This window comes from Phanerochaete carnosa (genome assembly GCF_000300595.1).
Source record: "Phanerochaete carnosa HHB-10118-sp unplaced genomic scaffold PHACAscaffold_8, whole genome shotgun sequence".
Lineage (NCBI taxonomy): Eukaryota > Fungi > Basidiomycota > Agaricomycetes > Polyporales > Phanerochaetaceae > Phanerochaete > Phanerochaete carnosa.
The window spans coordinates 489,804-517,458 of record NW_006767635.1 but is presented as its reverse complement, the minus strand read 5'-3'; the positions used below and the strand labels follow the sequence as shown (position 1 = coordinate 517,458).

General features: G+C 48.4%; 9 protein-coding genes across 9 annotated transcripts; 5 read left to right on the top strand and 4 right to left on the bottom strand.

The window, feature by feature from the left end:
- Positions 1 to 138: 138 nt before the first annotated feature.
- Positions 139 to 980, top strand: PHACADRAFT_101072 (uncharacterized protein; the record flags this gene model as incomplete). Its single annotated transcript, XM_007398642.1, has 4 exons — positions 139 to 288; positions 365 to 678; positions 732 to 851; positions 908 to 980. Coding segments are annotated over 4 exons (657 nt in total), but the record flags the coding sequence as incomplete, so codon positions are not given.
- Positions 981 to 3,226: 2,246 nt separating this feature from the next.
- Positions 3,227 to 3,611, bottom strand: PHACADRAFT_101236 (uncharacterized protein; the record flags this gene model as incomplete). The annotated part of the gene is made up of 2 exons (XM_007398641.1): positions 3,227 to 3,305; positions 3,364 to 3,611. Coding segments are annotated over 2 exons (327 nt in total), but the record flags the coding sequence as incomplete, so codon positions are not given.
- A 201-nt stretch (positions 3,612 to 3,812) lies between these two features.
- PHACADRAFT_100111 (uncharacterized protein) lies at positions 3,813 to 4,242 on the bottom strand (the record flags this gene model as incomplete). The annotated part of the gene is made up of 2 exons (XM_007398640.1): positions 3,813 to 3,950; positions 4,006 to 4,242. Coding segments are annotated over 2 exons (375 nt in total), but the record flags the coding sequence as incomplete, so codon positions are not given.
- Positions 4,243 to 6,225: 1,983 nt separating this feature from the next.
- On the top strand, positions 6,226 to 7,301 carry PHACADRAFT_198415 (uncharacterized protein; the record flags this gene model as incomplete). The annotated part of the gene is made up of 7 exons (XM_007398639.1): positions 6,226 to 6,348; positions 6,399 to 6,524; positions 6,579 to 6,684; positions 6,749 to 6,851; positions 6,917 to 6,996; positions 7,053 to 7,161; positions 7,214 to 7,301. The coding sequence occupies 7 exons, from the start codon at positions 6,226 to 6,228 to the stop codon at positions 7,299 to 7,301; spliced, it is 735 nt and encodes a 244-aa protein (XP_007398701.1).
- A 39-nt stretch (positions 7,302 to 7,340) lies between these two features.
- PHACADRAFT_198414 (uncharacterized protein) lies at positions 7,341 to 8,322 on the top strand (the record flags this gene model as incomplete). The annotated part of the gene is made up of 5 exons (XM_007398638.1): positions 7,341 to 7,382; positions 7,445 to 7,485; positions 7,533 to 7,579; positions 7,632 to 7,996; positions 8,113 to 8,322. The coding sequence occupies 5 exons, from the start codon at positions 7,341 to 7,343 to the stop codon at positions 8,320 to 8,322; spliced, it is 705 nt and encodes a 234-aa protein (XP_007398700.1).
- Positions 8,323 to 8,989: 667 nt separating this feature from the next.
- PHACADRAFT_30880 (uncharacterized protein) lies at positions 8,990 to 10,665 on the bottom strand (the record flags this gene model as incomplete). Its single annotated transcript, XM_007398474.1, has 7 exons — positions 8,990 to 9,264; positions 9,321 to 9,671; positions 9,726 to 9,779; positions 9,831 to 10,036; positions 10,145 to 10,284; positions 10,371 to 10,545; positions 10,604 to 10,665. 7 exons carry the CDS (start codon positions 10,663 to 10,665, stop codon positions 8,990 to 8,992), a joined length of 1,263 nt encoding a protein of 420 aa, XP_007398536.1.
- A 3,010-nt stretch (positions 10,666 to 13,675) lies between these two features.
- PHACADRAFT_30879 (uncharacterized protein) lies at positions 13,676 to 15,081 on the top strand (the record flags this gene model as incomplete). Its single annotated transcript, XM_007398473.1, has 8 exons — positions 13,676 to 13,699; positions 13,755 to 13,988; positions 14,059 to 14,089; positions 14,212 to 14,416; positions 14,470 to 14,587; positions 14,629 to 14,703; positions 14,751 to 14,952; positions 15,014 to 15,081. 8 exons carry the CDS (start codon positions 13,676 to 13,678, stop codon positions 15,079 to 15,081), a joined length of 957 nt encoding a protein of 318 aa, XP_007398535.1.
- A 4,217-nt stretch (positions 15,082 to 19,298) lies between these two features.
- PHACADRAFT_198411 (uncharacterized protein) lies at positions 19,299 to 20,519 on the top strand (the record flags this gene model as incomplete). The annotated part of the gene is made up of 5 exons (XM_007398637.1): positions 19,299 to 19,451; positions 19,500 to 19,540; positions 19,590 to 19,620; positions 19,697 to 20,068; positions 20,130 to 20,519. The coding sequence occupies 5 exons, from the start codon at positions 19,299 to 19,301 to the stop codon at positions 20,517 to 20,519; spliced, it is 987 nt and encodes a 328-aa protein (XP_007398699.1).
- A 6,176-nt stretch (positions 20,520 to 26,695) lies between these two features.
- On the bottom strand, positions 26,696 to 27,262 carry PHACADRAFT_211615 (uncharacterized protein; the record flags this gene model as incomplete). Its single annotated transcript, XM_007398636.1, has 2 exons — positions 26,696 to 27,049; positions 27,113 to 27,262. The coding sequence occupies 2 exons, from the start codon at positions 27,260 to 27,262 to the stop codon at positions 26,696 to 26,698; spliced, it is 504 nt and encodes a 167-aa protein (XP_007398698.1).
- Positions 27,263 to 27,655: the final 393 nt, after the last annotated feature.

Sequence of the window (27,655 nt, the reverse complement as noted above, 5' to 3'; positions counted from 1 at the left end):
CTGCGCATAGTTGGTTTCCCGGCTATCCCGGCAGTCCTGCCCTGACGTCACCCTTTGTGGCCGGGCGGCGGTCGGTATTTCAGCGCCCATCCCTTCGCCATTTCTTTGGTCAAATTTGGTGGACACGGCTGGGGGGGGAGAACCTCGAGTGAACCAGACGACCTGCTGACGCTCCTGATCCAGGCAAACATGTCAACAGACATCCTTGAGGACCAGCAACTGACAACGAGGTCGTCGCACGTGAATATCTCACTCACTTTCTGCGTTTTCAGAAGAAGACTGACCCGTGTCTCTTGCAGAGGTCCTGACATCCGTTATCGCTGACCACGAGACGATAATTTAGGCGCTATTCTTGTTCACCTAGCGGCCCGGTATGCAGCGCAAGCTGCGCGTGGAGCTGCTGCAGGTGGCCACAGACAGCCCGACGATGGATGAGTTGAATGCGCTGCCGTACCTGGACACGGTCGTGCGCGAAACGATGCGGCGCCACCCACCGGTGCCAGCAATGGCGCACCAGGCGTTCGTGGACGACGCCATCCCTGTAGACACACCATACAAGGACAGATACGGTCGGGTGCGTGATCACATCGAGATCAAGAAGGATGACCTCGTCGTCTTGCCAATCATATCTCTGAACCGGCGCAAGGAGATCTGGGGCGAGGATGCACATGAGTTCAAGTGTGTTCCCTTTTTTCATGTGTTCGCTGAGCCGCGTGCTGACAGCTGGGCAGGCCTGAGTGCTGGGAACACATCCCCAAGGTGGCGGCAAGTGTGCCTGGTGTGTGGGGCAACCTGCTCACGTTCATGGGCGGGCCGCGGGCATGCACTGGCTACCGGTTTGCTCTCGTCGAGTGGGTCTCACTTGTGATCCCTGCTTATCCCGCTCTCGTGCTCATACCTCGTCCAGGACCAAAGCGTTGCTGTTTGTGCTTGTCCACGCTTTCGAGTTCAAGCTCGCCATCCCGGCTGAGAATATTTAGAAGGAGACCGGCAGCATCACGATGCTTCCAGTCATCGCTGGACTCGATGGTAAGACCAAAGCATCGCTCCCGCTGATTATTTGGCCGTACAGAGCGTAGTGCACACAGTTTGGGATGCGGAAGACAAGTTATCTGGCGTGGCTAGTGGGATTAATTGTATACCGGGATTCATTGAGACATCGACATCTAGAATGTGACACAGGAACTTTTTTTGAATAGAAACATTATTTTGACACGGATGAAGGGCAACGAGCAGGACGGGAGAATAACTGGGAAAGTAAGTAGAACGATGCCGGTGTCGCTCTCCCCAAAAGTTCTCAATTCGGGTGCACTGGAGCGTGAAAATAAATCTAGGAAGACTGATGCTTTTCGAAGAGTGCAGCCGTTGTGGAGACATATCAAAGGAGAGACTAAGGTCATCGTGCTCCTACATTAGGGCAGAGCTTCAAGATTTAATCCTGGTCGTTCGTAGAGGTAACAGGAAAGGCGACTCAAGTGGAGCACAAATTGTACTCCAGAGGAATATCTTAACGGAAAGTAAGCATAAGAAGAGCTGATACAAGGCGAAGATGAACTCTTGGCGGACATGAGGAAGAGCCAAGCAACAGCCTATGAAGCTTGAAGCTTGAAGCTTTGAAGGTCCGTGGTGGATAAAAATAAAAATCTCGCTTCTGCAGTGCCGGGGCTGCAGTGCCTGAGAGACAATGTTCTGGATTATTCACTGCTGGACTCTGTAGAATATGCTCAAACTCTGTCTTGATAATTATGCACTTTGTAATCTCTCTCCGCTGCGATATGCGCCAGGCAATGTACCAAACAGGGACCAATCAGGAGGAGATGGTCGGTGGAGGGAGGGGTCATGTCACACCTTGGGCTTAAGCCTACCCGCTAGCAGTAGGCGAGACTCAGACTAGGCGGTTTAACGTTGTGCTTGGATGCCAACTATGTATCACTCGACATCATGGCAATAATATACATAGCCAGACTGCATTGTTTGGCGGGTGTTTCTCGAGTTGCAGAGACAAGAGGAACGGTCGGAGCCTTGGAACGATAGCACGATGTGAGGCAGCAGAAGATTGTCTAGAAACTAAGCATATCCTAGGTTGAGCCTTGTGAAGTTGTGGCGTTTTAACCATTGGCTGGCGCTTGTAGTGCGAGTGCAACTCTGGTCGTCTATGAAGAATATGAAGGTCCGCGGTGGACAAAAATAAAAATCTCATTTTTGCGGTGTCGAATCTTGTTTTGACTGCAGGCGGCAATTCATTTCACTGTACCATACTGAATTTATCTGTGTGTTAGTGAACCTAAGTGCACCTGTGTGCACTGTTGCACATGATACCGCAAGTACATGCACATTTATTCACTTTTGTGTGCCTCTACAGGCTCGACTTGGGTTTATGGGAGTCTTATTTGGCATCTATGTGCAAGAGCATCTATCGCAGATTTTCTGCATTGAGCCACAGTGATTGCTCAAATGAGCAAATCTGTGATAAGCGCTGAGCAAGATCGAGTCTCAGACCATGCAGGACCAAGTTTTGATGCCGACAAAATGCGATTTGATTCCGTGTAGGTGCACTTTTGTGCACATACTTGCAGCATCATGTACAACAGTGCGCGTAGGTGCGCTTAGGTTCACTAACACACAGATAAACTCAGTATGGTGCAGTGAAATGAATTGCTGCCCGCAGTAAAAATAAGATTGCACACGACTTGCTCGCCAATGCCTCACCCTGCGAAGCTCAAGAACTGGTTGTACAGCGCCTTGCACAGCCTGTCCTGGAATCCAAAAAAAAAATGGTCAGAAAAACGGTCAGAAACAACGCAGAGAGAAGAAATGCGACGTGCGGGTGCACCAAGTTCTCGGAGGGAACCACCTGCATGAAGTTGTCCGGCTGCACGTTCCTGTCGTACGCAAGCGCATTCAACGCGTTTGATGGGACATACAGGATCCAGTTCGTCGCGGGTGGCGTTGTCAGGTCCTGCACGAAGTTGACGATGGCCGTCTAGAAGGTCAACGAGAGTGTCTTCTCGTTTGGTATGGCACTCGATGCGTTGAATGTGCCGAAGAGCTCGGGCACTGCAAGCCGCGGTTTTTTCTGTGAGTGATGGAAAATGCGCAGCAAGAAAAGTGGGGAGACGCACGCTCGGAGCCGTGTCATATCCCGAGGCCGGGGATGGGCTCGAGGTCAGCAAAGACGGCACCTGGACAGCGCAGGCATCAGGCGAAGCTGTCTGTATCCAAACCACTACCACACACCATAGGTGTAGCGGAACACGTTCTTCTCGCCCTGGTCAATGAAGGCCTTCGCCCACAGAGATGCACGGCTACAGGCCTGTTAACTGTGAGCATCCCAGCCACAAGATTAATTCTTGAGTGACACACCACCTGTACTGCCAATCACAAATAAAGTCCGCCATGATGATGGTGTTGTTCTGGCCAGGGTACAGTGTGCAGACCTGGTCGTCCGTAACGTTGTCCGCGAACTGCTTCAGGTACAACACGAGCACGGCCCGGAGGGTGGTGAAGCTGAGTGCCCAGATAGTCCCGTCGCCCTCCAGGTTGCCGAGCAGAATGGGCTTGATCGCGGACTCATTGTTCTGGATGCGGTCCAGTGCCTGGACATAGTACGTCACGCTTGGCAACAAGTCAGCAAACAGGGAGCGGGCACCGTGCCAGGGTGAGAGACGTACTTGTCTACAATTGTGTCGAATGTGAAGGTGTTGGGGTCGGCCATGGTGAGATTCGCGATTGTCGCTGCGAGTACCCCACAGAGACAGTCAAGCCAAGCGGGGCCAGGGGTTTGGGTGCAGTTCACAGCCTGGGTGACCGCATCAAAATGGTGTGTGGTTCGTCACGGAAAAGGTGTGGGTTACTGCTCCAGAAAGAATGATGCTGGCACGGAAGGGTGCGTTCGTGGAGTTGTGCTGGAGGAACGCACCGGAAACAGATTGTGCACCCGCAAATTGACCCTTCAGAAGTGACTAAGTGTCTTTGTTCGATGATCCTACAGGAATAGAAATGTACCATGATGGTTACCTTCTGTAGATCTCCACCAAACTGAGCGATATTGTTCTGCACCCACTGGAATGCAAGCTCCTGGTCCAGGAACCCAAGGTTAGTTTCTTGTGGTGTGAGATCTTCAGCCATTGGAAATCCAAAGACGTTGAGACGGTAAGCCAAGCTGATGACAACAACATCCTGATTCTTTGCGAAATCAGAGCCATCGTATGTAGGCAATGCAGTTGTTCCAAACGCAAGTGACCTGAATTTATCAGCTGAGAAAGACTTTCATTGTAACACTGTGTCAGCTCACCCACCAAAAATCCAGACCAGAACGGGCTTCAATGTTCCATTGTTCTTGGTAGGTGTTCACACATTCCTGAAATGCAGGTACAATTTCAGTTGGCAGTGTCTTGGAGAGCACGGATAGGACTGCTCACAGGAAAAGGCAGTCCTCAGAGGCACTCGTTGGCCCCCCAATATTGAAAAAGTTCTCTTCAACCTGTGACACAAATTGTTGTATGCAGGATGGAGCGAAAGCAGTCACATTTTGAACGTCCGTTGAAACAAATGGCTGTGGTGGCGCCCAATGCAGGTCGCCAACTGGAGCTTGGGCAAAACGCTGCAATACCCTGGAATCAGCAGTGGCCACTAACACAGCAGAGAACTGAAAGCACACACGACGCCTTTGAATGCGGTGACTAGCGATGCGTGTTGTGGGCAATTCAAATCATGCAACATGGGATATCCGCGAGAACCCACCTCCATCGGTTTGGGCTCCAATTAGCTGGCCGGACGTGGTATTGACAGCTGAGCTATTGCGCCAGCACTGAGGCAGGCGAGAAGGATTGGGGTGAGCATAATGCCCGACACGTCGCAGACTAGAGGGAAATAACGGTAGTGGACCTACAAAACAAGACATGTGGCCACCTGTTAAAGTGATGTCGCTTCCAGACATCATGGGACTGCAATGAGGCGTAGGTGAGTGAACTGGCAGCGACTCCTCAGCGCAGGCAGCCCTGCATCATGATGAGCATGCGCTGAGACGTGGCGTGCTGTGTCCATAGAGGTGGTGACGCGACAGCAGACCACAGTTGACAGTCGGCCACCGCATGGCATCAGCAGCTCATTCAAAGCAATCCACGTAGATATCTAAACCATACAATTTTCATGGTGATTTGCGCTGCATGGATAATTTTGGCCATGACCTCATGCATCACTGCGGCAATATTTTGCTCGGAGCAAGCTTGTTGGATGAACTGCTCAGTTCCTGAGCAGGCTGCAGTTGAGGTGAAAGCGGGCTGTGAGCCAGTTACTGCAAAAGTTAGAGGAGAAATAGACTGAACCTGTCGCAGACATTGACACAGCCGCAAAATACCAAGCTGAGTCTGCATTTGTCTGGGATCGTCCACCCCAATTCCCTCAGAAAAAACTGCCGAGCGGAGAGCACATGACTCGGTGGGAGCGCCCGATCAATATGCCAAATTGCCAAGTGACTGCCGCAACATCTCTCTCATGCAAGACACAGTTGGGCACTCAAGTACGCCGAACAGCTGATGAACAACTCTCACTGACTGTCCTCATGTAAGAATCACGCATCAGATCCAGTCCACCCCGGAGCACATAGCACATCTTCCATCTCACCTTCCGCGCGTCATGGTACAGCGTACTTGCATGTCAAACAACCCGTTGGACAGATGTGGTTGCACTTCGGTACTGTAACAGGTTGCCTGTCACTCTCACAGCAGTGTGTTGGCCCCCTCTGGCTTTCAACAGGCTGATGCAATCTGCAATGGTCGTGGGATTGGAGCACACAGGCCGACATGCTAACACACCGAGTCTGCGCCTCGCAGCGACTACCTAGACTGCTTGAATCTATCTGCTACTGTTCAGAAATCAGAAATCACTTCCAAACGTCTCATGAATGCAAGATGGCAAGTTTCCGTCATGTAGCATTGGCCCAGCAATCTCTGATGTCAGGGGTCGACATTTCCAGCTTTGCAGGAGCACAGTGCCTGTCCGGCACCAGCAACAGCACCTGGCAACAGAAACGGTTGTAATCAAATGCATCTCGTCTAGGGGCTTGCACTTCTCACTTCAATATGAGGTACGATGAGACATGTGCCTCAAGACCTCACACTGTAGGTCTCTTTTCCACACCCACATCTCTGATCACTCGCCACTCTGTCTCAGCTCATGAATGTCTCTGACCATCCCGTGCCATCTGCCTCTGCAAGTGATCACATGTCTGGCGACGGAAGAGTCAAGTTGACAAGCACCGGCCCAACCTCAGCGAGGCGCGGCATTCGGTTCTGGCTGATCATCCTTGCCGTCTGCATGTTTGTCTTTCTCTCTGCACTGGAGTTTGTGTGTCCACCCTTTGCATATTCGATTGGAATTGTTGACATCCAGCACAGAGCGCAGTCGCCACTGCGCTGCCTACCATCACACATGACCTCAATGGCGGCAAATTTGTGTGGATCGCGTCTGCGTATGGCCTTGCGTCGACGGTGTTCCTTCCTGCCTCTGGTGGCATGGCAGACGTATGCACACCACTTTGTTTGGCTAGGCAGGATCTAACAGAGTTCCCTGTATAGATCTGGAGCTGCAAGCCCTTTATGTTGCTTTGGCTGGGAATGTTCGGCCTTGAGAGCACTCTGTGCAGTGAGGCTCAGAACATGAACTGGCTCATCGCCGCACGCAGTACGTACCAGTGCTTTTACAATGTAAACCTGGACTATTGTCTGACGTCTGTCTGTCGCAGCAGTCCAAGGAGTGGGTGGCGGCGGCATCTTATCGGTGTCGAGCATCATCATTTTGGACTTGGTTCCACTGAGAGAGCGTGCAACGTACAATGGCTTGATTGGCATGTGAGAGACTGCATTGCTTTCCATGAGTTGCAGCATTGTCGGCTCACGGTTTCTGACGATTGTAGGACATGGGGAGTGGCAGCTGCGATAGGACCGATCATAGGCGGAGCACTGGCACAACACTCCGCATGGCGCTGGTTGTTCTGTATGTTGTTCTAGCATTGTTCCAGCATACTGCCCACTGACTCCGGTCTCCAACAGACTTGAACTTGCCTATCACCGGCGTTGCCACACTGCTCATAGCCGCCTTCCTCCGAGTTTGGACACCAGGCGGCTTGTTCTCGGAGAAGCTATCTCGCATGGATTGGATGTGTGTCTTGTCCTTTTTTCGTATATGCAGACGTTGTGCTCACTGCAACCAGAGGAAATGTGCTCATCATTGGGAGTTCCAGTTTGATTGTGATTAGCCTGACATGGGGCCGTGTCAAGTTTAGCTGGAGCTCGGCATAAGTCCTATCGACGCTAATCATAGGATTCGTTGGGCTCGTCATGTTCATGCTTTATGAGGCTACCCTCACAAAAAATCCTATCGTGAGCTTCTCCCGTACGACAGTCTGTTCGCCCTCTCAACTACATTTTGCACTCCTTGCCAGATTACTTTCGCTCTGGTGTCCAACAGGACCAGCATGAGCGGGTGAGACTTACCTTGATTTTTACAAATAATGCTTAATTTTAGAAAAGCTACCTGCAGACCTTCCTTCTGCCTGTGGTCTCGTATAACATTCTTTGTGAGGACTATGATGATATATTGGAAGCTTTCAACACTGACGCTCTTTCTAGATTTTGGCCCAGTGTACTTCCAAGCGTGCTTTGGCTCCTCCGCCATCTGCTCTGGCGTGCTGTCTCTACCGCTTGTCACCACTTTGGAACCATGCCTGATGCTCACCGGGATCTCAATCACCGCGACAAAACAGTACCGGCCACAGCTGTGGCTCGGCTGGGCACTGTACCTTGCGGGCATGGGCGGGATGTTGACGCTGGCAGTGGACACACCGTTTGCACACATAGCAGGTTTCCTCGTCCTGCAAGGCGTGGGCAGCAGCATGATCTACGCGACAACATACTTTCCCATCCTCGCGCTGCTGCCAATCATGGAGAACGCACATGCGCTTGTGTTCTTCGCGTTCTGTAGGTCCTTTGCGCCAGTGGGTACACTTTGCATGCTTTCTATTCATAGGTTGTGTTGACAATGAGTGTTTTGTTGCTCAAGGTCTGAAGCGTGACCATCGGGACGGCGGTGCTGCAAACACAGCTCTCGCAGTGGCTCCCGATATGCTTCGTTGGTGAGTTCCCTGGAGGTGTGTCGATCGCATACTCGGTCATCCCCGTCATTGGCACTCTCCCCGAGCTGCTCCGTATCGAGGTGCGCATCACGTTTGCAGACAGTCTCGACGTGCTGTGGCATGTGTGCATAGGAATTACTGGCGCAGGCCTGCTCGTGTCGCTGTTGATGGGATTCAATACTTTGTAGCATTTACCTGAGGCCATCAGAAAAACCTCCGTTGGAGGTGCCTTGGATTAGACGACATGCCTTAGTTTGCCTCAGGTGTTGTTGGGACCTGTCTTTGAGGTGTTGACCAACAACTTCAAGGTGCTCAGGAAATGTCGGTCCAGACCCACTGGCAAGATGCACAAGCGACATCAAGATGTTTGAACATTTTCTTGATGACCTCATATGCACCATAATGCTCTGGCCATCATTATCTGCTGGGAACAGATGCCGTAACTCAACTGAGGAGCAAACTTAAGGATCTGCATGTATCTGTATGTGCTCATCTTTGTGGAAATCTTCGTAGACGTGTTAGTGATAGACAGATCATCTCCGCCCTTCGCAGCTCCCGCAATTCTTGCCGGCAGCTCACGAGGTGCGCTCGTCGGCCGGCAGTGATGTCTCTCTTGGCGCGGCCTCTAGGTTCAAGGGCGTCGTTGTCGTGGGGGATCTATTCAGATGCAACCATGCTACTACGCCTGGGCCCCTAAATGGGGACGTTTTTCCACAGCCATTCAACATGAGACAGATGCCTATCACAGGTTGAGACACATAGATTTGCATAAGTTTACGTATGGAAGTATTGTGGCCGCAGAGACTGATTACATTCCTGGTGCCAACTGCATAACAATCAGGTTTACCCCCTGGTTCAGATTTTTATTTTATCAGTACCGGCAGCCAGCTCTCTGACAGGCTGTCCCTTCCTATTGTGGAAGAAGACAATATCCCGTATGTTTGTATCAGTAGCAAACTGCACAGATGGCTCATAACCCATCGGATAATCAGATAGATCTTTACCTGTGTTCTCCACAAATTGGCAATTATTGTAGGTGTCCCAGAGTGCCTTGAAAACCGGCTTTGTCAAAGAATAGTACTGGTCCCCAAGAACAGCTTTCAGGTGTACAGTAGCCTCTTCAAGATGATCTATAATGTCTTCAATACATGTGTCATCACAAATAAAGAGGGAAGTGAGAACGTACAAAAGGGCATCTTGGGGAAGAAATAGTGGGCAACATGATAATAAGAGGCGCCATGCAGAAAAAACTTGCCCATCCATCTCAGGAAGTCGCGGTTGATGGTCGAAGCAGCACCCTGAGTGTACATCCACGCGCTGGCACGGTAGTGAGGCAGGGCAGTATCGGTATGCTGTAGATATGTCACCATGCCGACCCAGTGGTTGACGAACAGCCATGGGATGCCGTAGTACATGGCCACCGCAGCTGTTCCCCATGTCCTGCATGCGAAGTACACCAGGAGGATCATCGACAGTGTGCCAATGTTCGACAGGATGACCGCCCTTCTCTGGCTATCCAGGAACATTACAGCGTATGCTGAGGAAGAGTAAGTCAAAATGCGTGGGGTTATCAGCTCAGTCAAAAACATACGGTTATAATGCGTCGATCCCTTCGGATACGATCTTTTCCCAGAGGCATTGAACACTGAGAGCGAAAGTTAGCGTCACAGCAGAGGCACATTGCCCAACAACGTACAGAAATAGGCAGGGAACCCAAGAAACTGCTGGCGCATAAGCATTAGGAATGCATACAATGGCGTGTCACCTAGATAGTCCTCGTAATCGAGTGTGCCTTCCTTGTCCTCGGGGACATTCAGCTCTGATCTGGTCCAGGGAACATAGACCATGTCTCGCTCCATTGACCCATGGTACACATGGTGCTGGTGGTGTGTGATCCTCCAGCTGAAGAACAGGGTCCAGAGGGCAGTGTCCACGATTTAGCTTGCGGGTCAGCAAAGGGCATCAAACACAGAACGTTGAAGTACGAACGAATCCTATGATGTTGCACACCCACTTCTTCTCAGAGAAAGCCCCGTGAACACACTGATGCGCTTTGGTGAGCCATCTAGCAGCGTATGTCCCTGAGCTGAAAGCATACCTCGTGGCCGATGGCCCACATCCCGGTGAGAACCAAGCTTTGGAACCACCAGCTGCAGGTGATATAGCATCAGCATCAACTGCGCTAGAGGCAGAAGCAAAGCTCTTACTAAGTCAACCATGCAAAGCACCTGCCTACCATCAAGGCTAGTGTACTGACACCGCCGAGTGGTCGGGTAAGGTCGTCAATATGGCGTGCACCATACCACAGTGCAACAGCCATGGTAAAGTCTCTGATAACATATAAAACCCCTCGAAGGGTGTGACGCTTGAACAGCCTCTTAGGGATGGCACTGCGGATTTCATCCATAGATCTGTTGTAAATTGGGTCATTCAGCTCGAGAGTGCACAGTCAAACGAGAAGAGACTTACAGCTCCGGAGGGACAAAGGGCTCCATTTTAGGCTCTGATTCAGTGAAAGAACCTTCTGTCATGTTTTTAGCGACTTTCTAGATCAGGATTATGATTGGTCACTTTGGTGTTGTCTGTGAGGTTGGGCGACCTTGCTCGACTGGGACTGTTAACACGGCTATATAAGCGAACAGCAACAAGTTATGTTTGAAATATTCTATTTAAAACGCACCTTCACGTAACATGTAGCGTTTAAATCAAAGTCTACGTCGCTGCTGAATCATGCAGCGGCACGGTGGAGCACCAGACGGTGCTCACGCACATGGTCATCGCGCGATCAGCATAGCATGCCCAGAGGAATCAAGAATCTGTCTTCAAATTTGTTGGTAGTAACTATATTTCAATAAGCAAGTGCACCTAACGTGCCAAAATGATTTGAGCATACAGCTTTCACAAAGGACTTGAGAGTCGACGGAGACTGCTAGTCACCTCGAAATGCAGCACCTATCACAAATTGTAGCGTGGTGCGGGCTTATGCAAGCATAGTCACAACTTTTTGCTCAACGTTCATGCACTCGTGCCCGGCAAGGTTGTCATTATTATGGATGATACTTACTCTTTCCATAGAATACAAGGCATCTCATTATTCGCACATCATGTTCTCTTGGATATGCCGTACATTTTCTAAAATGCAAACTTGAAAATGACAAAACAGCAAATGCAGACGTGAGAGGTTTGTATTTGCACGAAAAAATTATTATCAGCGCGTACTTCTTCTGTTGAGATATCAGAGCTGGGATTTCACAATTCTGAGTCCTACCCCTTCACACTTTATGAACAGCGTCCCCCATCCCTCTGGTGGAGTGGCTCGATCGATCTGTGGCTACAAATATGCATGATGCACATGCAGAACCCCCAACAGTCTTATATGAACTGTCAACTCTGTGCAATACATGGACATGAGGTATCTCTGTTTATCTCTCGGTAGGCTTGCGTGCTGACATTTGCTGAAATCATACTCTACAACTGAAGGCCACTCACATCATGCGAGGTGATATGCAGATGCCAAGCACGCTGCATGATGCACAGCACACATATCTCAGCAGTTGTTAATGACACATCTTTCGCAGGCTATCCTAGAGTGCTTCTGCCTGTTTGATGCATTGTCTGCTAGTGATCCTCCTGTTCAGGCACTTGAACTTGATGGATAAACTGTGAGATTTGCAGACTTGCAGTAGAATCACTGAAGCTGCGACCCCGGAGACCCGCCAACTATCAGAGCCCTTCCTAATCACCAGTAACCTGTTCAATGCTGGAAACTTTATCGTATGTCTACGTCGCTGCTCTTCATGCTACAAGGACTTGATAAATTGGTGTTTTGAACTTGGAAGAAGCTGCGAGCGCGTGATGTGAAGAGTTCAGTGGGAACTAGGTAGGCACAGAGCTTGTCTATCCGCTTCCTTGGCGCTTACCCCTATAAGCCAGAGGATACCTTCAGCACTGAATGTGCAGAAAGGCATGTCTAACTGGCACCGAAGGAGATGTGGCACGGAGGCAAAAGCTGTGGGCCCACGCCCATCATCCTTGTGCATTTTAGTTTGAATCAGCACTGCCTGGTTCCCATAGTGAGTGAGACATGTCAATGTAAGCACCCCATTTGTGCGCACTGGCAGGTTCTAGGCTCTCGTGCATCTGCTGGTGAAAGCATAGGAGCTCTATGCAGATTGCCGGGGGGAAGGACAAGACGCGCTGCGGGCTGGGGATGTCCGATCAAGAAGGCGTCATTCACTGGATCCCATTAAATCTGTGTTGATTCGGCATCTCTCCCTCGCAGTCCGCAACACTTAAACTTCGCAAGAGTACTCACGACGCATGTCGGACAATCCATGAATATTGCTGATGCTATCGATAAACATCGCTCGGGACAAGATGCAGACTGTCCTTCTGTGAGCTCATCAGGCCTTCAGCCGTAATAGTCTACTATCCCATCATGTATAGCCCGGACCCTCGAGGCAGTGTTTCTTCCATGTCAACCTTCAGCGTGCGCTGTGGCCTGGCATATGCTGATAAATTCTGCAGATACGCATAACGATGGCCAGAGCATGAATAGATGTGGATACAATCTGGTGGTGTAATTAGTGGTCTGTTGTTCCCACCGTGGCATACTTCCCCATTCTGGTCTTCAGCCAGTAGATGAAAGGCGTAGAGTTTACAAGATTAGATCATCCAGGCACGGATGGTTTATTAACATGTCAACCTGCGCATTTGCGGCTCTCCGTGCCTCTAACCTATCTGGTCCGTGTAATCTGCTTCCTGACCGCTCTCAGCATTATGAATCAGAAGTTGATGGTGCACTCTCCAGAATCCGTTCCAGGGGGCTTTTGTCCATTTGCTATGCTGCTCTATGAGGGGTCTCTGTAATTGAATACTTGAGCTTGCCGGAATGGCTATGGAATGCGGGAAGCTTCAAGTTTCTGAAGTCGCCGTCCGATTGAAGGCCTGCTCCGTCAGAGGCCCTCTTTGATCATCGATATACTGGTGCCACCATGTGGCTGCATCACCATTTTTCACGCCACAAGGACCGAGAGCGGGATGTCAACATCCAGAAAGCGGGGTCTCAAGTCTCTGGAAATGATGCAAGCATCTAATGTGAAGGCGCCTGTGGGAACCATGTCGAGATGCAGCTGGCTTTCCCATTCGTCTCCTTGACCTATCTTTGACCAGACCAGTTCTTGTTCAGAAAGTATTTCCACTACTGCAGGGCTGCATGGATTGAACATAGGGCGTGTGGCTCACTTGTATAAGCGCCTTGATCATGTGCATGACTAACAATCATGTAAATGTGATTTGCAATTGCTCCTTTACATGTCTTCAATGGGTCCAGCGGTGACATGCAGAGCGCATTGAAGACACCTTGGTACAGACATCAGGCATCTTGTCGGAACAAGTGAAGCTGCCATTTGCTGCACCTGGGACAAATACCGACCATCTTCCTCATACAGGTATGGCACGATGCAGGCTTCTTCCTGTACAAGAACACTGCGTACCATGGGGCCCCCCAATGCTTGATGCCTATTAAGTTTTGCTACTGTCATGTACTCCTCCATTCTGCCTGGTGTAAGCTATGGCATCGTTTACATCTCTTTATCCTCTTGTCCCCATTTCATCTTAGTTGTACTATGGCTTTCTGCGCAAGAACAATGGTTTTCCTCCGCATTCACGCGCCTTCATCGACAGTGTCTCTGGTCAACATGTTACTCGTGACATCACCTGGGCCCAGAGCCTATTGCTGGCCCGTGGCTTGAGGGCTGCTGACAGCGCAGGCCTTCTACCATTGCACAAGGGTTCAACAGTGCTGATTGTGTGCCCCAACTCCACTTTGTACCCAGTAGTCACAATGGCTCTGGTGAGTACTCACGGCTGCGACGTTTGTATAACCTGCGCAACTTGAAGTGCTCACCACCGACTGTCCGCAGCTGGCATTTGTGGGGCACATGCAAGCCCCATGTACGTTGAACATGAACTGGCCCATACATTCACCATCAGCAATTTGTCACACATTCTCGTTCACCCTGCCGTGCTGCTAGTTGTGATAGCCGCCATGACCAGCATAGAATTCTTGTGTGCAGACATTGAGAAGAGAGTTCTTCTACTGGCCAGACAACTAGATCTATCTGCTTTCATCATTCTACAAGGGGCTTGGGTCACTTTGGACGACCTGCTGAATGTGCTTCCGGATACATCCAGCTCAAGTATTCCAGAAGACTTCAACAGCAGCGATGCGCATCAAACGGCAGTTATATTCTTCAGCTCCGGTGCATCAGATCGCCACTTGTACAACTTGTTGAAATGTGACAAACCTCCTAAATAGAAACCACTGGTTGAAGTAAGGCTGTAGACTTAACTCACCACAATGTCACTGGGATGTTAACCCAAATTGACAAAGCATGGCCACACTACCAACCCGAGCACAATGTTGTCCTTGGTGTAGTCCCCTTCTTCCATGTATTTGGCGGTGTCATCGTCTGCTTTTCTCCTTCCTCAAGGGAATCCCCATTGTGTCCCTGCTTCGCTACAACCTGGCACTGTTTCTCGCAACCATCAACAGATTCCAGGTGATGGTCAGTGTGCCTTCTCTGCCAGACTGAGGACCATATTGATGTGGCAGCAGACTGGCCTCCTGGTGCCGCCCATCTTCAACTTCCTTGCCAAGCACCCGCTTGTCAACGATTTCCGCATGGCGTTGCTGCAGTACATCATCATTGGCGCAGCGCGGATCTCACCAGCAATGATTGGGCTGTGTACAGAGCACTTTGCACTGCGCGGCATCATGCTGAAGGTCAGCCAGGCATACGGGATGAGCGAGATCAGTATGTCCCCCGCCGTGCTGAATTCACGATACATGTGCTAACGATTCCTAATTGCGGCTAGGCGGGTGTGTCTCCTTTGTTCCTCTGGAGTGCCTGAAGGACGGCCTGGCAGTGCCGGAGGATTTCTAGTAGATGAGCAAGGGACACAGACCATACAAGTAGTGCTGTATATTAGCAGATATAATAATAACGCTGACTTGGATTGGTGTGTGTAGCCAATGATGATGGTAAGAATAAAGTTCCACCGAAGCCTAAGAAACCGCTAGAGGCCGCATGGTGCAATTCATAGGTAAGAAGGCCGAGTTCAAGCCGATACTCTTATACTGGTAGATATATATAGTGTTGTACAGTGGTTATGAGTGCTGCAGGCTGCATCAGCAAACGGTCTGGTACTGGAAATGCTGAGAGCCCTGACAAAGCTCGTCAGACCTGCTCAGGATGTTCAGCATTTCTCAGCTGCCCAGACGTCGAGTGCTAAGGTTCGAGCCTAGCCCGAAGCAAAATAAAAATATGAACAAAATAGAAAATTATACTAGAATATATTCATGAGTACAACGATCTTTTCTGTACACTCTAATACGATGGCGAGCCTAGATGGTGGGGTCAGTGGACATACCTTCCACTAATCCTTTGCCACTTGTATAACCTGTAACCAAGACCGTATGGTGCCATGGATTCATTCCGTCGCCACCAAATCGCGCTGCAGTGGTATGCTTTGTTTGGCGATTGAGAGGCGGAGGCCATTTGGTGGGCCAAAAGAATGGTGCTATGGACATAGCAGGCTGGCGAGGCTGACCTGATGGTACTGAGCACTACTGATGGCACTGAAACAATGTGCAGGCCAGTATCTGAGGAACACGATTGTGTGAGCTGACTCTAGACGCACTAAGCAGGATGAGATGGGATGGAATGAAATGGGATGAAATGGTTTTGAGCCAGCACATGGTGGCTGTGGCTTTCCCGCAAACAACAACCCCATGCCCCACAAGATACAAGTAATATGCTCAGAGTCATGTCATGTCACGGCAGCTATGCAAAATTTAATGCTCATCTTGTGAGTCACATCAGGAGTGTCTGCGCTGCGCTTGTGAAAGCAGACACACACTAACGTGCTGGTTGAGCACCTGGTGGCCAACTCCCTGGTAAAGTGCCCGGAGTTGTCTCCAGTGTAAAGTGTGCTAGAATACAGGTCACATACTGGGACCTGTATCAGAAATCCCTAGTGAGCCAAGCAAATATCTTCTCAAACTAATTGGTGTATTTCAGCATGTGGTTGTAGGGCCCATGGCAATTATTAGCAAGTGAGCTGAGGGGTTACATGATTTCTCCCATAGCTAATTGCATGAAGGCTTGAATGTTATTGGAGTTAACAGTCGAGGTCCTTGAAATCACTGTTGTTGCCATGAGCCCTTCGTGCAACTTGGGTGCTTGTGCCCGCAGCCTGTCATGGTCTATAGGCACATGCCGGCATTATGAAACCTCTTCAAGGCACTGTTCTGTGATATTGGTCAATTTCCCTCCCCATTGCATACTAGACACTGCGTTGCGCAAACTGTCACCTCTACCTCACAGGCATTGTGAGCAGTTCCTATTTGTCTCGTACAAATAGACTTACTTGTTTTGGAAGCGGGCGGGACTCAAGGGCGTGATGGCAGGTTAGGAGCAGATCTACACTGAGTGTCAAATGTAAATGAACACCCACTCGACACTCTCGTTCTCCGTGACCCCTGAGTTTTAAATGCCAGAAATATTTGTGCAAGATGTATCATACATAAGAACGCTAAATATAAAATTTTGAAAGCTTTAAGCAGATTGCAAGAATGTTATGAAAGGATGACATCTCAACTCACACTCAAGCTGGCACTTTTGACAGAAGTTTGGCCATGCTCTGCCAAAATACCGTGGCCTATGCACCCAAATTTTTTGTAGGATGCTTCGCCCCTTGCTCCTAGTAACCAGGGCTATTCATAAGGGGATGCTCCCCAGAGCTTTCCAGCTAATAATGGATCTTGGCAGTATTCTTCCTCTCACATTGCCTTCCACTACTGACTCTTGGCTAGAGACTGAAGGTCCCTCTTTTCCACTCAGTAAGTCAAACAACCTTGAAATTGTTTAGCAGAGTTGTGATCAGAACCTCAGGAGAAAGAAAGCAAAGCATACACACCTTCCTTGGTGGACTGCTTGCATGTTCTCTCTAAAGTGTGCTCCAGAACATTCTTCTACACAGAGTTGAGCACAACTTAGAGAACTATGCTACTTCTTAGGATAATATACAAGAGATTGACAAAGGTTTGAAATACAATTGTGGAGATTTACAATGCCAGGATGCAATATACTTGACTGGTGCTCTCTGGTTTGTCAGTTCCACAGGTAATTGCCTTCTCTCAACCAAATACATGCTTTCCAATGAGCTGTATTGGATGGTAACTCCATTCTATGCTATTCCAAGTCATATCATGGCCATCTGAGTGGCAGGGAATGCACATGGACTTCTGGGAGAATATGTAACACCTCCACTCCTCAAATTTCCAGAGCATGATTGCTTCCATGTAAAATACCTGAAAGGGTCTCAAAAATTTTCTTGAGCAAGTCAGACTCCAAATATAGCTGCAAGAGAGCCGAATAGTTTGTGGTACAGATCTTACATCTAAACCTGCATTATGTATGCAAAAGTTGCTCTAGAAACTGGCTGTAGTGCACAATTTTTGCTAATCATTATATTACAATTCTCTGTGAATATTCAAGCCAAAACCTTGTAGAATGTATACAAGTAAAAGCTTAAGAGTAGCTTGGAGACTCATGCTGCAATAGTAGCTGGATCTTGGGCGGCGTGGGTGTTCATTTACTTTTGACGCTCAGTGTATTTCTGATTCATGGCTAATCTACGCTATCAGCAGGAAAGCCACAGCCACCGTGTGCCTGGCTACCATAGGCTACCATCCATTCACTTTAGAATTAAGCACGCCTCGATCTGACAAACCTTTGTCAGGGTGTCTCAGGGCCCATGCAGTTTTGCTGATGACTGGCTGATCTGAGCTGCTTGAAGGAGCTGTGCTTGCTCTATTTTGAGCGTAACCGTTTAACTGGGACAAGCCTTGATATATAAGCTTAATGTACGTAGGCTTTATCGGATGGTCAGCGCAATAAACAAGCCTCTGTGGAGGTTCACCACTCACTCTTGAGGATATCAGCTCACTTCCCAACTCCCATCGGATCTTCGCCATTTTCTTCTGCCTTCGATCAAACTGTGCATGAAAGGTACTACGCTATGCCCACCGACAATCCACTGGAGAGCAGCATTTTGAGCATAAAATTAAACACACAAATGGAGTCCACCATTGCCAATGTAGAGAAGCTGGAGAACGGAGCCTCAGTCCACTTGTCAGGAGTGAGGTCGAAAGGAATACGATTCTGGCTTATAATCCTGGCCATCTGTGTCTCTCTCTTCGCGTCTGCCCTTGAACTTGTGAGTGGCAAATAAAATTCTCTCCAGGACCGTAGCTGACACCCTGTCATACACCTTAACATAGTCTGCCATATCCACAGCACTGCCAACCATCATGCATGACCTGAATGGCACGGATTTTGTCTGAGTTGCATCGGCCTATGCTCTGGCCTGGACCGCGCTGCTGCACGCAATGGGTAGCATGGCACAGGTACGTCAATGTGTGCTTGCAAGCCATCTTGTCTGATGGTCCTCAGGTATTTAGATGGTGACCTTGCATGCTGTTGTTGCTGGCCTTGTTCACCCTTGGTAGTGCCCTGTGCAAGGCTGCCAAGACAATGAACTGGCTGATTGTGGCTCGTGGTGAGTTGAGCACCAGCAGTCGATCCAATTGCATCCTCAAAGGTTATGTTACTTGTAGCTATTCAGAGCACAGGCGGCAGCAGCATCATCACGATTACTGTGCTAGTCATTGCCGACCTCGTACCACTATCCAAGCGCAGATTATACAATGCGTTTGGCGGCCTGTAAGTCTGGCGCACTATGCACTGAACGCAGTGGTTTTATTTCATTTTATCATGGCCCTTCAGAACATGGGCGGTTGCTCCAGGGATGGGTCCAGTAGTGGGCGGCGCATTCGCTAACAATAGACAGTAGAGATGGCTGTTCTGTATGTTGCTGATCTGTGTCATGCCTACAGGCTCTATTCTAACCCTAATATCGCAGACCTCAATCTCCCATTGACGGCGGTGGCAGGAGCGCTTGTCATACTGTTTCTCAATGTCAAGACACCACAAAGTTCATTTCGTGAAAAGGTGGCTTGAATGGACTGGATGTAAGTCTTCTTGTCCTCTGCAAAGTGCAAAACAACTCAATGTTACCTTGTGGTAACGTGCTCGTCATGAGTAGCTCCATTGCTGTGGTCCTCGCTCTTACGTGGGGTGGCGTGCAATATCCCTGGAGCTCTGCACAGATATTGGCACCACTCATCATAGGTCTTCCTGGTCTGTTGTTGTTTCTGCTGTACAAAGCAAAGGTTGCGAAGCATCCTATGGTATGTACCGAATTGTTGCGTGCATGACTTTGTCTTAGTGCTATGTAGATTCCCATCTCACTTCTGTCCAATCGTATGAGCTTCAGTGGGTAAGTTGACAACCTTGTGCTAATGCACATGGACTGACAGTTGGCACAGCTATGCACAGACATTCATATTTTCCATAATGGTCATTTCAATAATCTGTAAGTCAGGCATTTTCACTTTAAGTTAAAAGACTCTATTCCAACTTCTATTACCTGCAGAACGGAAACTTCATGCCAGTGCTCTTCCAGGCTAGCTGGGGTGCATCACCTATTCGCTCCAGAATCCTATTATTTGGGTTTGCCCTGGCCATTGGTCTGTTTGTCGTTCTCTGCACGGTGAGCATAACAGCGACGAAGACGTACCAAGCACAGCTCTGGATCGGATGGGCGGCCTGCCTCGCTGACCTTGGGATCCTGGCAATGCTGGACGAATGCACCGACATTGCACGCGCAACTGGCGGGCTTCTTGTCTTCGGTCTCAGCAGCAGCCTAATTTATGCGGCAACCTACTTTTCTGTGTTGGCCCCACTCCCTACTATGAAGAACACCCACGCGATGGCTTTCTTCCAGTTCCTCCAGTTATTCGCCACTGTAAGTGGTCCAGCGTCGCATTTCAGTCAGTTATGAGACTGAGTTTCTTGGGTATATGCAGGTCTGGGGAGCAACTATCAGCACAGCTGTTCTGCAGACACAGCTCAAGAAGCAGCTGCCTGCAGAGTTCGTTAATGAACTCCCTGGTGGCATTGCAATCGTGTACTCTGCCATCACTGTCATACTGAGTCTGCCTGAGCCACTGCACACGCAAGTGCGTGCTGCATTCGCGGACAGCATCTGCATACTCTGGCAGGTTTTCGTCAGCATTGGTGCTATTGGTACCCTGGTGTCACTTCTGATGAAGGGACTGCTGCTGCACACGGAGGTTGACAAACAGTGGGGGATGGAGCAAAAAGAGGGCAAGGGGACAATTGGCGAGGGACAGGCTCAGGTTGTGGCTCTCGAGATTGAGCCGGACCTCAATTACTCAGTAAATCAGGTGGACTAGCTCTTGGTGGCCCACCACTCATATTCTTCAGCTTATCCTCATGACATCGTGCTCACTTTAATATTAACATCCTTTAAACCCGCTGCTGCCAGCTGCATGCTCTTTGTCCATGGATGTTGCCAGGCCAATATGAACCGCGTTATTTATTTATTTATTTTGCTTCGCCTTTTTATACATAGGTGAGCTCGTGAGTCTGCGACAGGCTCATTCCAGAGGACAGCATCCAGTGCGTGGCCTGCTGTGCCATACTGCGACATGCACTTTTGTGTAAACATTGCTGAGTGGCACAGATAGGGCCGCAATTTTCTCTTGCGTTTCGGCAGCTCACAGTGGACGTAGATATTTGGTCGTCGCATCACAATGCTGGGCTCGCTGGCTGTTTTTGCTCTATAAGGTGCTCTTTGTGGCACAGCAAAGATGATGAATTGGCTTATTGTCGCGAGGAGTATGTCTCTCAGAGTGTGCTTGATAGGAAGAATACTGAGCACTGTTGCTCCTATTCAGCTGTACTAGGTGCGGGAGGCGGAGCTATCATGTCTATCACTGGCATCATCATCTCCGACCCTGTACCCCATGTGAGAATGTGCCATCTATGACGCAATCATCAGAATGTGGGTGCATTACTAGCGAGCTTGTCAGCTCCGCTTTGGTTGATTCTGGTAGGATTTGGGGCTTAGCGTTAGCGTTAGGCCCACTTGTCAGCAGTGCCCTTGCCAACGGCGGACAATGGAGGTGGCTTTTCTGTGAGTGTCCTCATAATGATGAATATGTCACTGTCTCTAATTGCATACAGCATTAGACCTCAATCTTCCGATATCCGGCGTAGCGGCAGCATTGGTGTTTGTTTTTCTCTGTTTGAAGACACCTGAGAGCACATTTCGCGAGAAGATCGCACAGATGGATTGGGTGTCAGTGTTATCTTATCCTTGAGTGATGCGCTGACTTGTAGCTATTCAGTGGCAATTTGGGTATTATTGCCAGCTCCACAGAGACGGTCCTTGGTATTACATGGGGCGGTGTCCAGTCTGCATGGACATCTGTACAAGTCCTTGTTCCGCTCATTCTCAGCCTCATTGGAATTGTTGCATTTCTTTATATATCTACGAGGCTTTTATCCCAACACATCCAATTATGGCAGCCCATTTGCACAAAAATTAGCATGGCATACAAATTCAAGCCCTGCCATCAAAAACATAAGTAATGTCGGTAAGCACGTTCAACTCCGCTGTCAAACAATAACTAATCGCTGTTAAACAAAGTTGTGCCAGCAAAGAAAGACTTGCTCGCCAGCAAACAAAGGTGTTAATTTGCACAGGTAGTCATTTTGCTATGAAAGCAGATGCAAGATGTTAAGTATCAGGGATTGGGTACACACAGAAGACTGTCAGATCATGCCCTAAATATGGGCATAAGCCGTTGCTAGCAAAGTTCGAGCACACGGTATAGAATTAACGCAGTAAGGGCCGCGAAGCTTGATATCATCGCCCAGAGTTAGCCACACGAGTTTACATTGCACCCAGCTGCCTATTATGAGCAATACACAACTACTTCTGAAGTCGAGGAGGCCGACATGTGTCATACTTACCCAAGTTAGTAGGGGAACCATAATGGCAAGAGCATGTCTTGGGTCCTGAAACAGTGCTTTGACTGCAGTGGGACATGTTCAGTGCTATTCATATCATACGCAATCTAGCACGTTAGGCCTGCTCGCATTGCATAAGCTGCATCATCAGGACACAGCGGCAGCGATCTTACCATGACAAGCTTACTGATGGAGTATGTGGGGCGTTCGAGAAGTGTGGTATTGCGGTACAATACACTTATACACTGCCAGTGCCATCAGCTGACATGGCCACTGAACAGATAGGGCCTTGAATGTACAAAGACAGCCCAACACAGGCTGCCAGTGTGCATCCAAAGCACTAAGTGTCTTGCGCGACCTTTGACCTCTGTATGTCATTATAGAGAGCTTGCAAGTGACTCAAACGAAGCAGACGCCTTCATCTCTGTTTTTGTTGATAGAGCCTAGAGACCGCCTTGGAGGCAGCATGCAGCATAGGTATCTCAGTTGCAGTCGAGACTGGAGGCCTCTGACTCTTGCAGAGATGTGAAGTTGACAGATTGACCAAAACTAGGTAAGTATCAGAGACTCGGATCTCTGGTTACTACATGACCTTCAGCCCCTTTCACTGTCTCTTGCTTTCCCCGCAGACACTCTGCGCATGGATTCTTTCCTCTACTGTATTTATAGTTTCCTTATATGTGTTGCTTCTCGCACTTATCGCATCAGGCCATGAAACAAAATTTCACACTCCAGCCCACCTTCTCGAGCCAGGGCTCAGCCTCTGTCTCTTGCTAAAGGGCGCGCTCTTGCATAGTCCATACTGACTATATGCAGGCATCAAGTCTCCTTTCTTCACTCCAACAATTAGCCTCATGCCAGCTCCTTCATAGTTTAAGTATTGCTTGCTGCAAACTGGCTTCCAGTGCAGTGATTTTTATGGTCAGTCGGTCGGCTCTGGTAAGCTCCTGCTCATGCAACCTGCCTGCAGCTATGCATAGTAGACTCACCAGCTAGATATGGCCTCTAACTTTTTAGTATCATTGACCACATCTTATTGCCAGTTCATGTGTCTCATGCAGCTAAATTTCCAGTAAGTATGGACTGTGAGGGGAATTTCCTGTGTGTGTATGTGTTTGCCAGTGAGCATGAGTCTCTTTGCCAGCAAGACTTCGTTTGACAGCGTCCAGTTATTATTTGACAGTGGAGTTGAACATGTTTACCGGCATTACTTATGTTTTTGACAGTGGGATTTGAATTTGTATGCCGCGCTAATTTATATGGTGGCCTGTTTGCACAAAAATTAGCGCGGCATACAAATTCAAATTCTGCTGTCAAAAACATAAGTAATGCCAGTAAACATGTTCAACTCTGCCGTCAAATAATAACTGACCGCCGTTAAACAAAGTCTTGCTGGCAAAGAAAGACTTGCTCGCTGGTAAATGATGTTAATTTGCACAGGTAGTCACTTTGCTATTGAAGCAGATGCAAGGTGCTAAATATTAGGGATTGGGTATGCACAGAAGACTGTCAGATCATGCCCTAAACATGGGCATAGGCTGCTGCCAGTATTAGTGAGGTTTGAGCACATGATATAGAACAAACGCAGTAAGAGCAGCAAAGCTTAATCACCCAGAGTTAGCCACATGAGTTTACATTGCACTTAGCTGTCTAATATGAGCAACACATGACTACTTTGGAGTCAAGAAGGTCAGCAGGTGTCATACTTAGTACTTACCCAAATGAGTAGGGGAACCATGATGGCAAGAGCATGTCCCAGGTCCTGAAACAGTGCTTTGAGTACGATGGGACATGCTCAGTGCTATTCATATTATACGCAATCTAGTACGTCAGGCCCGCTCGCACTGCGTAGACTGCATCATCATGACACAGGAGCAGCAATCTTACTATGACAAGCTTACTGATGGGGTATGCAGGACGTTTGAGAAGTGTGATATTGTGGTACAATACACTTGTGCACTGCTGGTGTCATTGGCCAACATGGTCACTGAACAAATAGAGCCTTGAATGTACAAAGGCAGCCCAACACAGGCCGCCAGTGTGCACCCAAGGCACTAAATGTCTTGTGCGACTTTCGACCTCTGTATGTCATCATAGAGAGCTTGCAAGTGACCTGCATTTTGAGCAAAGCAGATGTGTTCATCGCTGTCTTCATCAATAAAGCCTGGAGACCATCTAGGTTTGTCTTCGTGTTGCGTCATTTTTGACCTCCGGCAAGAGCATGCGAATAAACTGAATGAACATTAATCACAAGAACAAAGGAGCGATAAAGATGACCAATTATATTGTAAGTAAATGCGAGATAAGGAATGTGGAGGTGGATGAAGGCTGAAGGCTTCCCGATGTGACTGTGCACAGAGCTACTGAGCCCAAGGATGAGCCGCAACAGGTGGGTGGGTCAAGTGAGGTGGGCGGGTCAAGTGAGGTGCAATGCATTCAGTAACAGTTCTCATAGATATTGGTAAAATAGACATGACACAAAGCCATAGAGTATAAAAGATCTGGCATCTGGCCAGATTTACATATGTTACATGAACTGTGCATCAACTATTTTCACAGCTTGTAACAAAAGCTATTGTCTATTCAGATCAAATTATATTGATCTGGCCTGATTAGAGCTATATTTCAATTAAAGCCACAATTCCATATTGGTGCAGCATGCTTTGGCCTGGTCTTCTTGCTTGCACTTTGTGATTGCTAGCTATATATACAATTGGAAATGCTTACTTGAATTGCTAGTTCTAAGCTTTTGTTGCCAGTTTCTAGCTATCAAACCAACTTACTAGAAGCTCACATCTGACATTATTGTTGCAGCTAGCAGTAGCAGCAGTTACAGCTTTTTAACTGATGTTGCAGCAGTAGTACTTTGCATGGATGTGAACATTTGGCCCTTTATGCATGTTGCTCTTGTAATTAACTATATTAGTAACCAAAATATATTGGCCTTATATATGCAAAAATCAAATCAAACAGTATTAGCAATAACAGCTATGTGTCAATCAAAAGTAGATGCTAGCTGGAGATTAACATGTATATCAATCAATTATAAATACCAATTGAAGCTGTACACTAATTAGAAATAATCAGCCAGAGATGTTATATTAACCAAAATCTTATATTGGCTTAAGATATATACTGGACAGGGATATATGCTGTCTATGCTAGCCAAAACTATATACATGCTACTCAAAAATATATGCTAGTAAAAGACATGTGCTGGCCAGAGGTATATACTGATCAGAGATGTATCACTGGCCAAAAACACATGCTGGCCAGAAATACATGCTGGCCAAAAATACACACTGGCCAGAACATGTGCTGGCCAGGAATACATGCTTGCCAGAACATGTGCTGGCCAGAAATACATGCCAGCCAGAAATACATGCCGGCCAGAAATACATGCCAGCCAGAACATGTGCTGGCCAGGAATACATGCCAGCCGAAACATGTGCTGGCCAGAATATGTGCTGGCCAGGATATATGCTGGCCAGGAACATGTGCTGGCCAGTGATACATGTCAGCCAGAAATATGTGCTGGCCAGAAACATGCTGATAAAAGACACTGGCCAGATATATTGGCTGAAAGTATGCAAGCTAAAACAAAGCTATGTATAGTGTAGCATATAAACCACTGACACCACCTAGTTATGTTTACAGGCTATAAAGCTGCTATATCCACTATATTGGTGGGTGATATAGAAGAAATACTGATATGCAGCTGTAGAGGCTTGATTTAGAAAGTGTGTATAGCAGGTTCATTTTCATTTAAGCTAGTGAATTTTACAAAGAATTCTTTTATTTTATTTCTGGCCAGCTATAGCTAATCTAAGTTAACTGGAAGTTTGTCATGCAGCATGCTTCACAACTCATGTAACCATTGTAACTGAACTGTGTGTGAGGTAGGCGGGTGGGAGAAAGGAGCACAATGTGATACCAGCCCCAACAACACAGGTAGCTACAGACACAGGCAGACCCATGAAATTGCCAAACTAAGAGAAGAGAGGACACAGAAAAAATAAAGGAAAGTAAAGCCAAGACCTAATAGGAAACTTGTGTGTTAAGAGAGAAAGTTTGAATATAATCCTGATGCTGGCAGTCCAGGATGGACTCCGCAACACTGATGATAAGCTAGCAAATGACCCTACGCAGTGGGCAATATACTCTCATTTGTGAGCCCTTCTACTCGCACGGTCACCTGCACCGAGTATCCCAGCGGGCAATGGCGAAGTGCTTCGATAGGTGATGCGCTGAAACGGATACGGTGCTCGAGGCGACGCAACCATAGCAGTTGAACCCGTGCATACAGAGCCAGAAGCTTGACTCTGGTGGCCTAGAGGTGGGGTACGGTGCCGAGGAGTGTACTATCTGGCTGCACAACTACTGCAGCAAATACAGCATGGTGTGGCTGCAAGCTACGAACATGGCAAAGTTGAACAACAAGGAGGATGGCTCCTGTCAGGTTTTCCAGGATAACGGTATCACCGCTACCCAAGTGGATTGAGCAGCTGCATATCGTGAGGTATGTGCAGCAGTCACCCTCAGTACGGATAGAGAAAGGCACAACTTGCAGGTGTTAAGCACCAGTGTGTTCGAGTTAAGAGATGAACTCGATGGAATAGTCAGCTTCCAAAGACACAGAGGAAGTTTCTGATGCTGATGAAGAAGAGATGGGCGCAGCAGCCTGGTCTTGCTGGCATGCACATTCTTCCAATAAGATTGTGGGATGGAGGGCTCGGATTGGCAATGGGGGTGGAGTTATGAGAGAGCACGCAGGTGGAGCGTCACCGATCAAATTGAGGTCCAGCTCATATTCCACATCTCCCTCTACAATCCTGCTGTCCTCTTCCACATCTGCATTCTCATCATCGCCCTCCTCTACAATCCTGCTGTCCTCTTCCACATCTGCATCCTCACTGCCTTCCTCCTCTTGAGCACTCAAAGGCACCGTCTACCAGGGTCCATGACTGACTACGTATTCTTCTGCCAAGTTGTATGTGATGCTGGGAATCACAGTGTGCATGAGAGGATTATACTGGAAATCATGGAGGACGTGTGAAGCTGGAGATTGGAAGGGCACAACTACATGTTTGACGTGAGTGGAAACAAGTGTTTGCATGGAAGGAGGAGAGTGTAACGTCCACTCTTCAGCAGCAACAGCCATGGTGACGACGAAGGCACTGTGAAGGACAATTTTGAGGGGTGTATATATAATGGTGAATTATTCAGGCACGTGCATCTCGCTTCCAACGTGAGAAGTAATACACAAGGAAATTGACAAAGTTAGTAAGCGCAAACAGCATATTAGAAAGCAGAATATGAGACGCTGAGCAGAAGTATAATGCAAAATAAAGGTTTCCCAAATATGTGTACATAGCCAGAGGCCAGTATGAGGCAAGAGAGAAGTGGGTGGGACAAAAAGGACACAAACTGGCCTAGTTCAGGCTGCGTATGTTGAGGCCGTGCAAGTTGCTGGTACAAGCGCAAGCGCTTCTTGCAACTCGTTGGCCAGCTCCTAGACCATACTCCAGGGTTAGGACTCCTAACCCTAGACTGG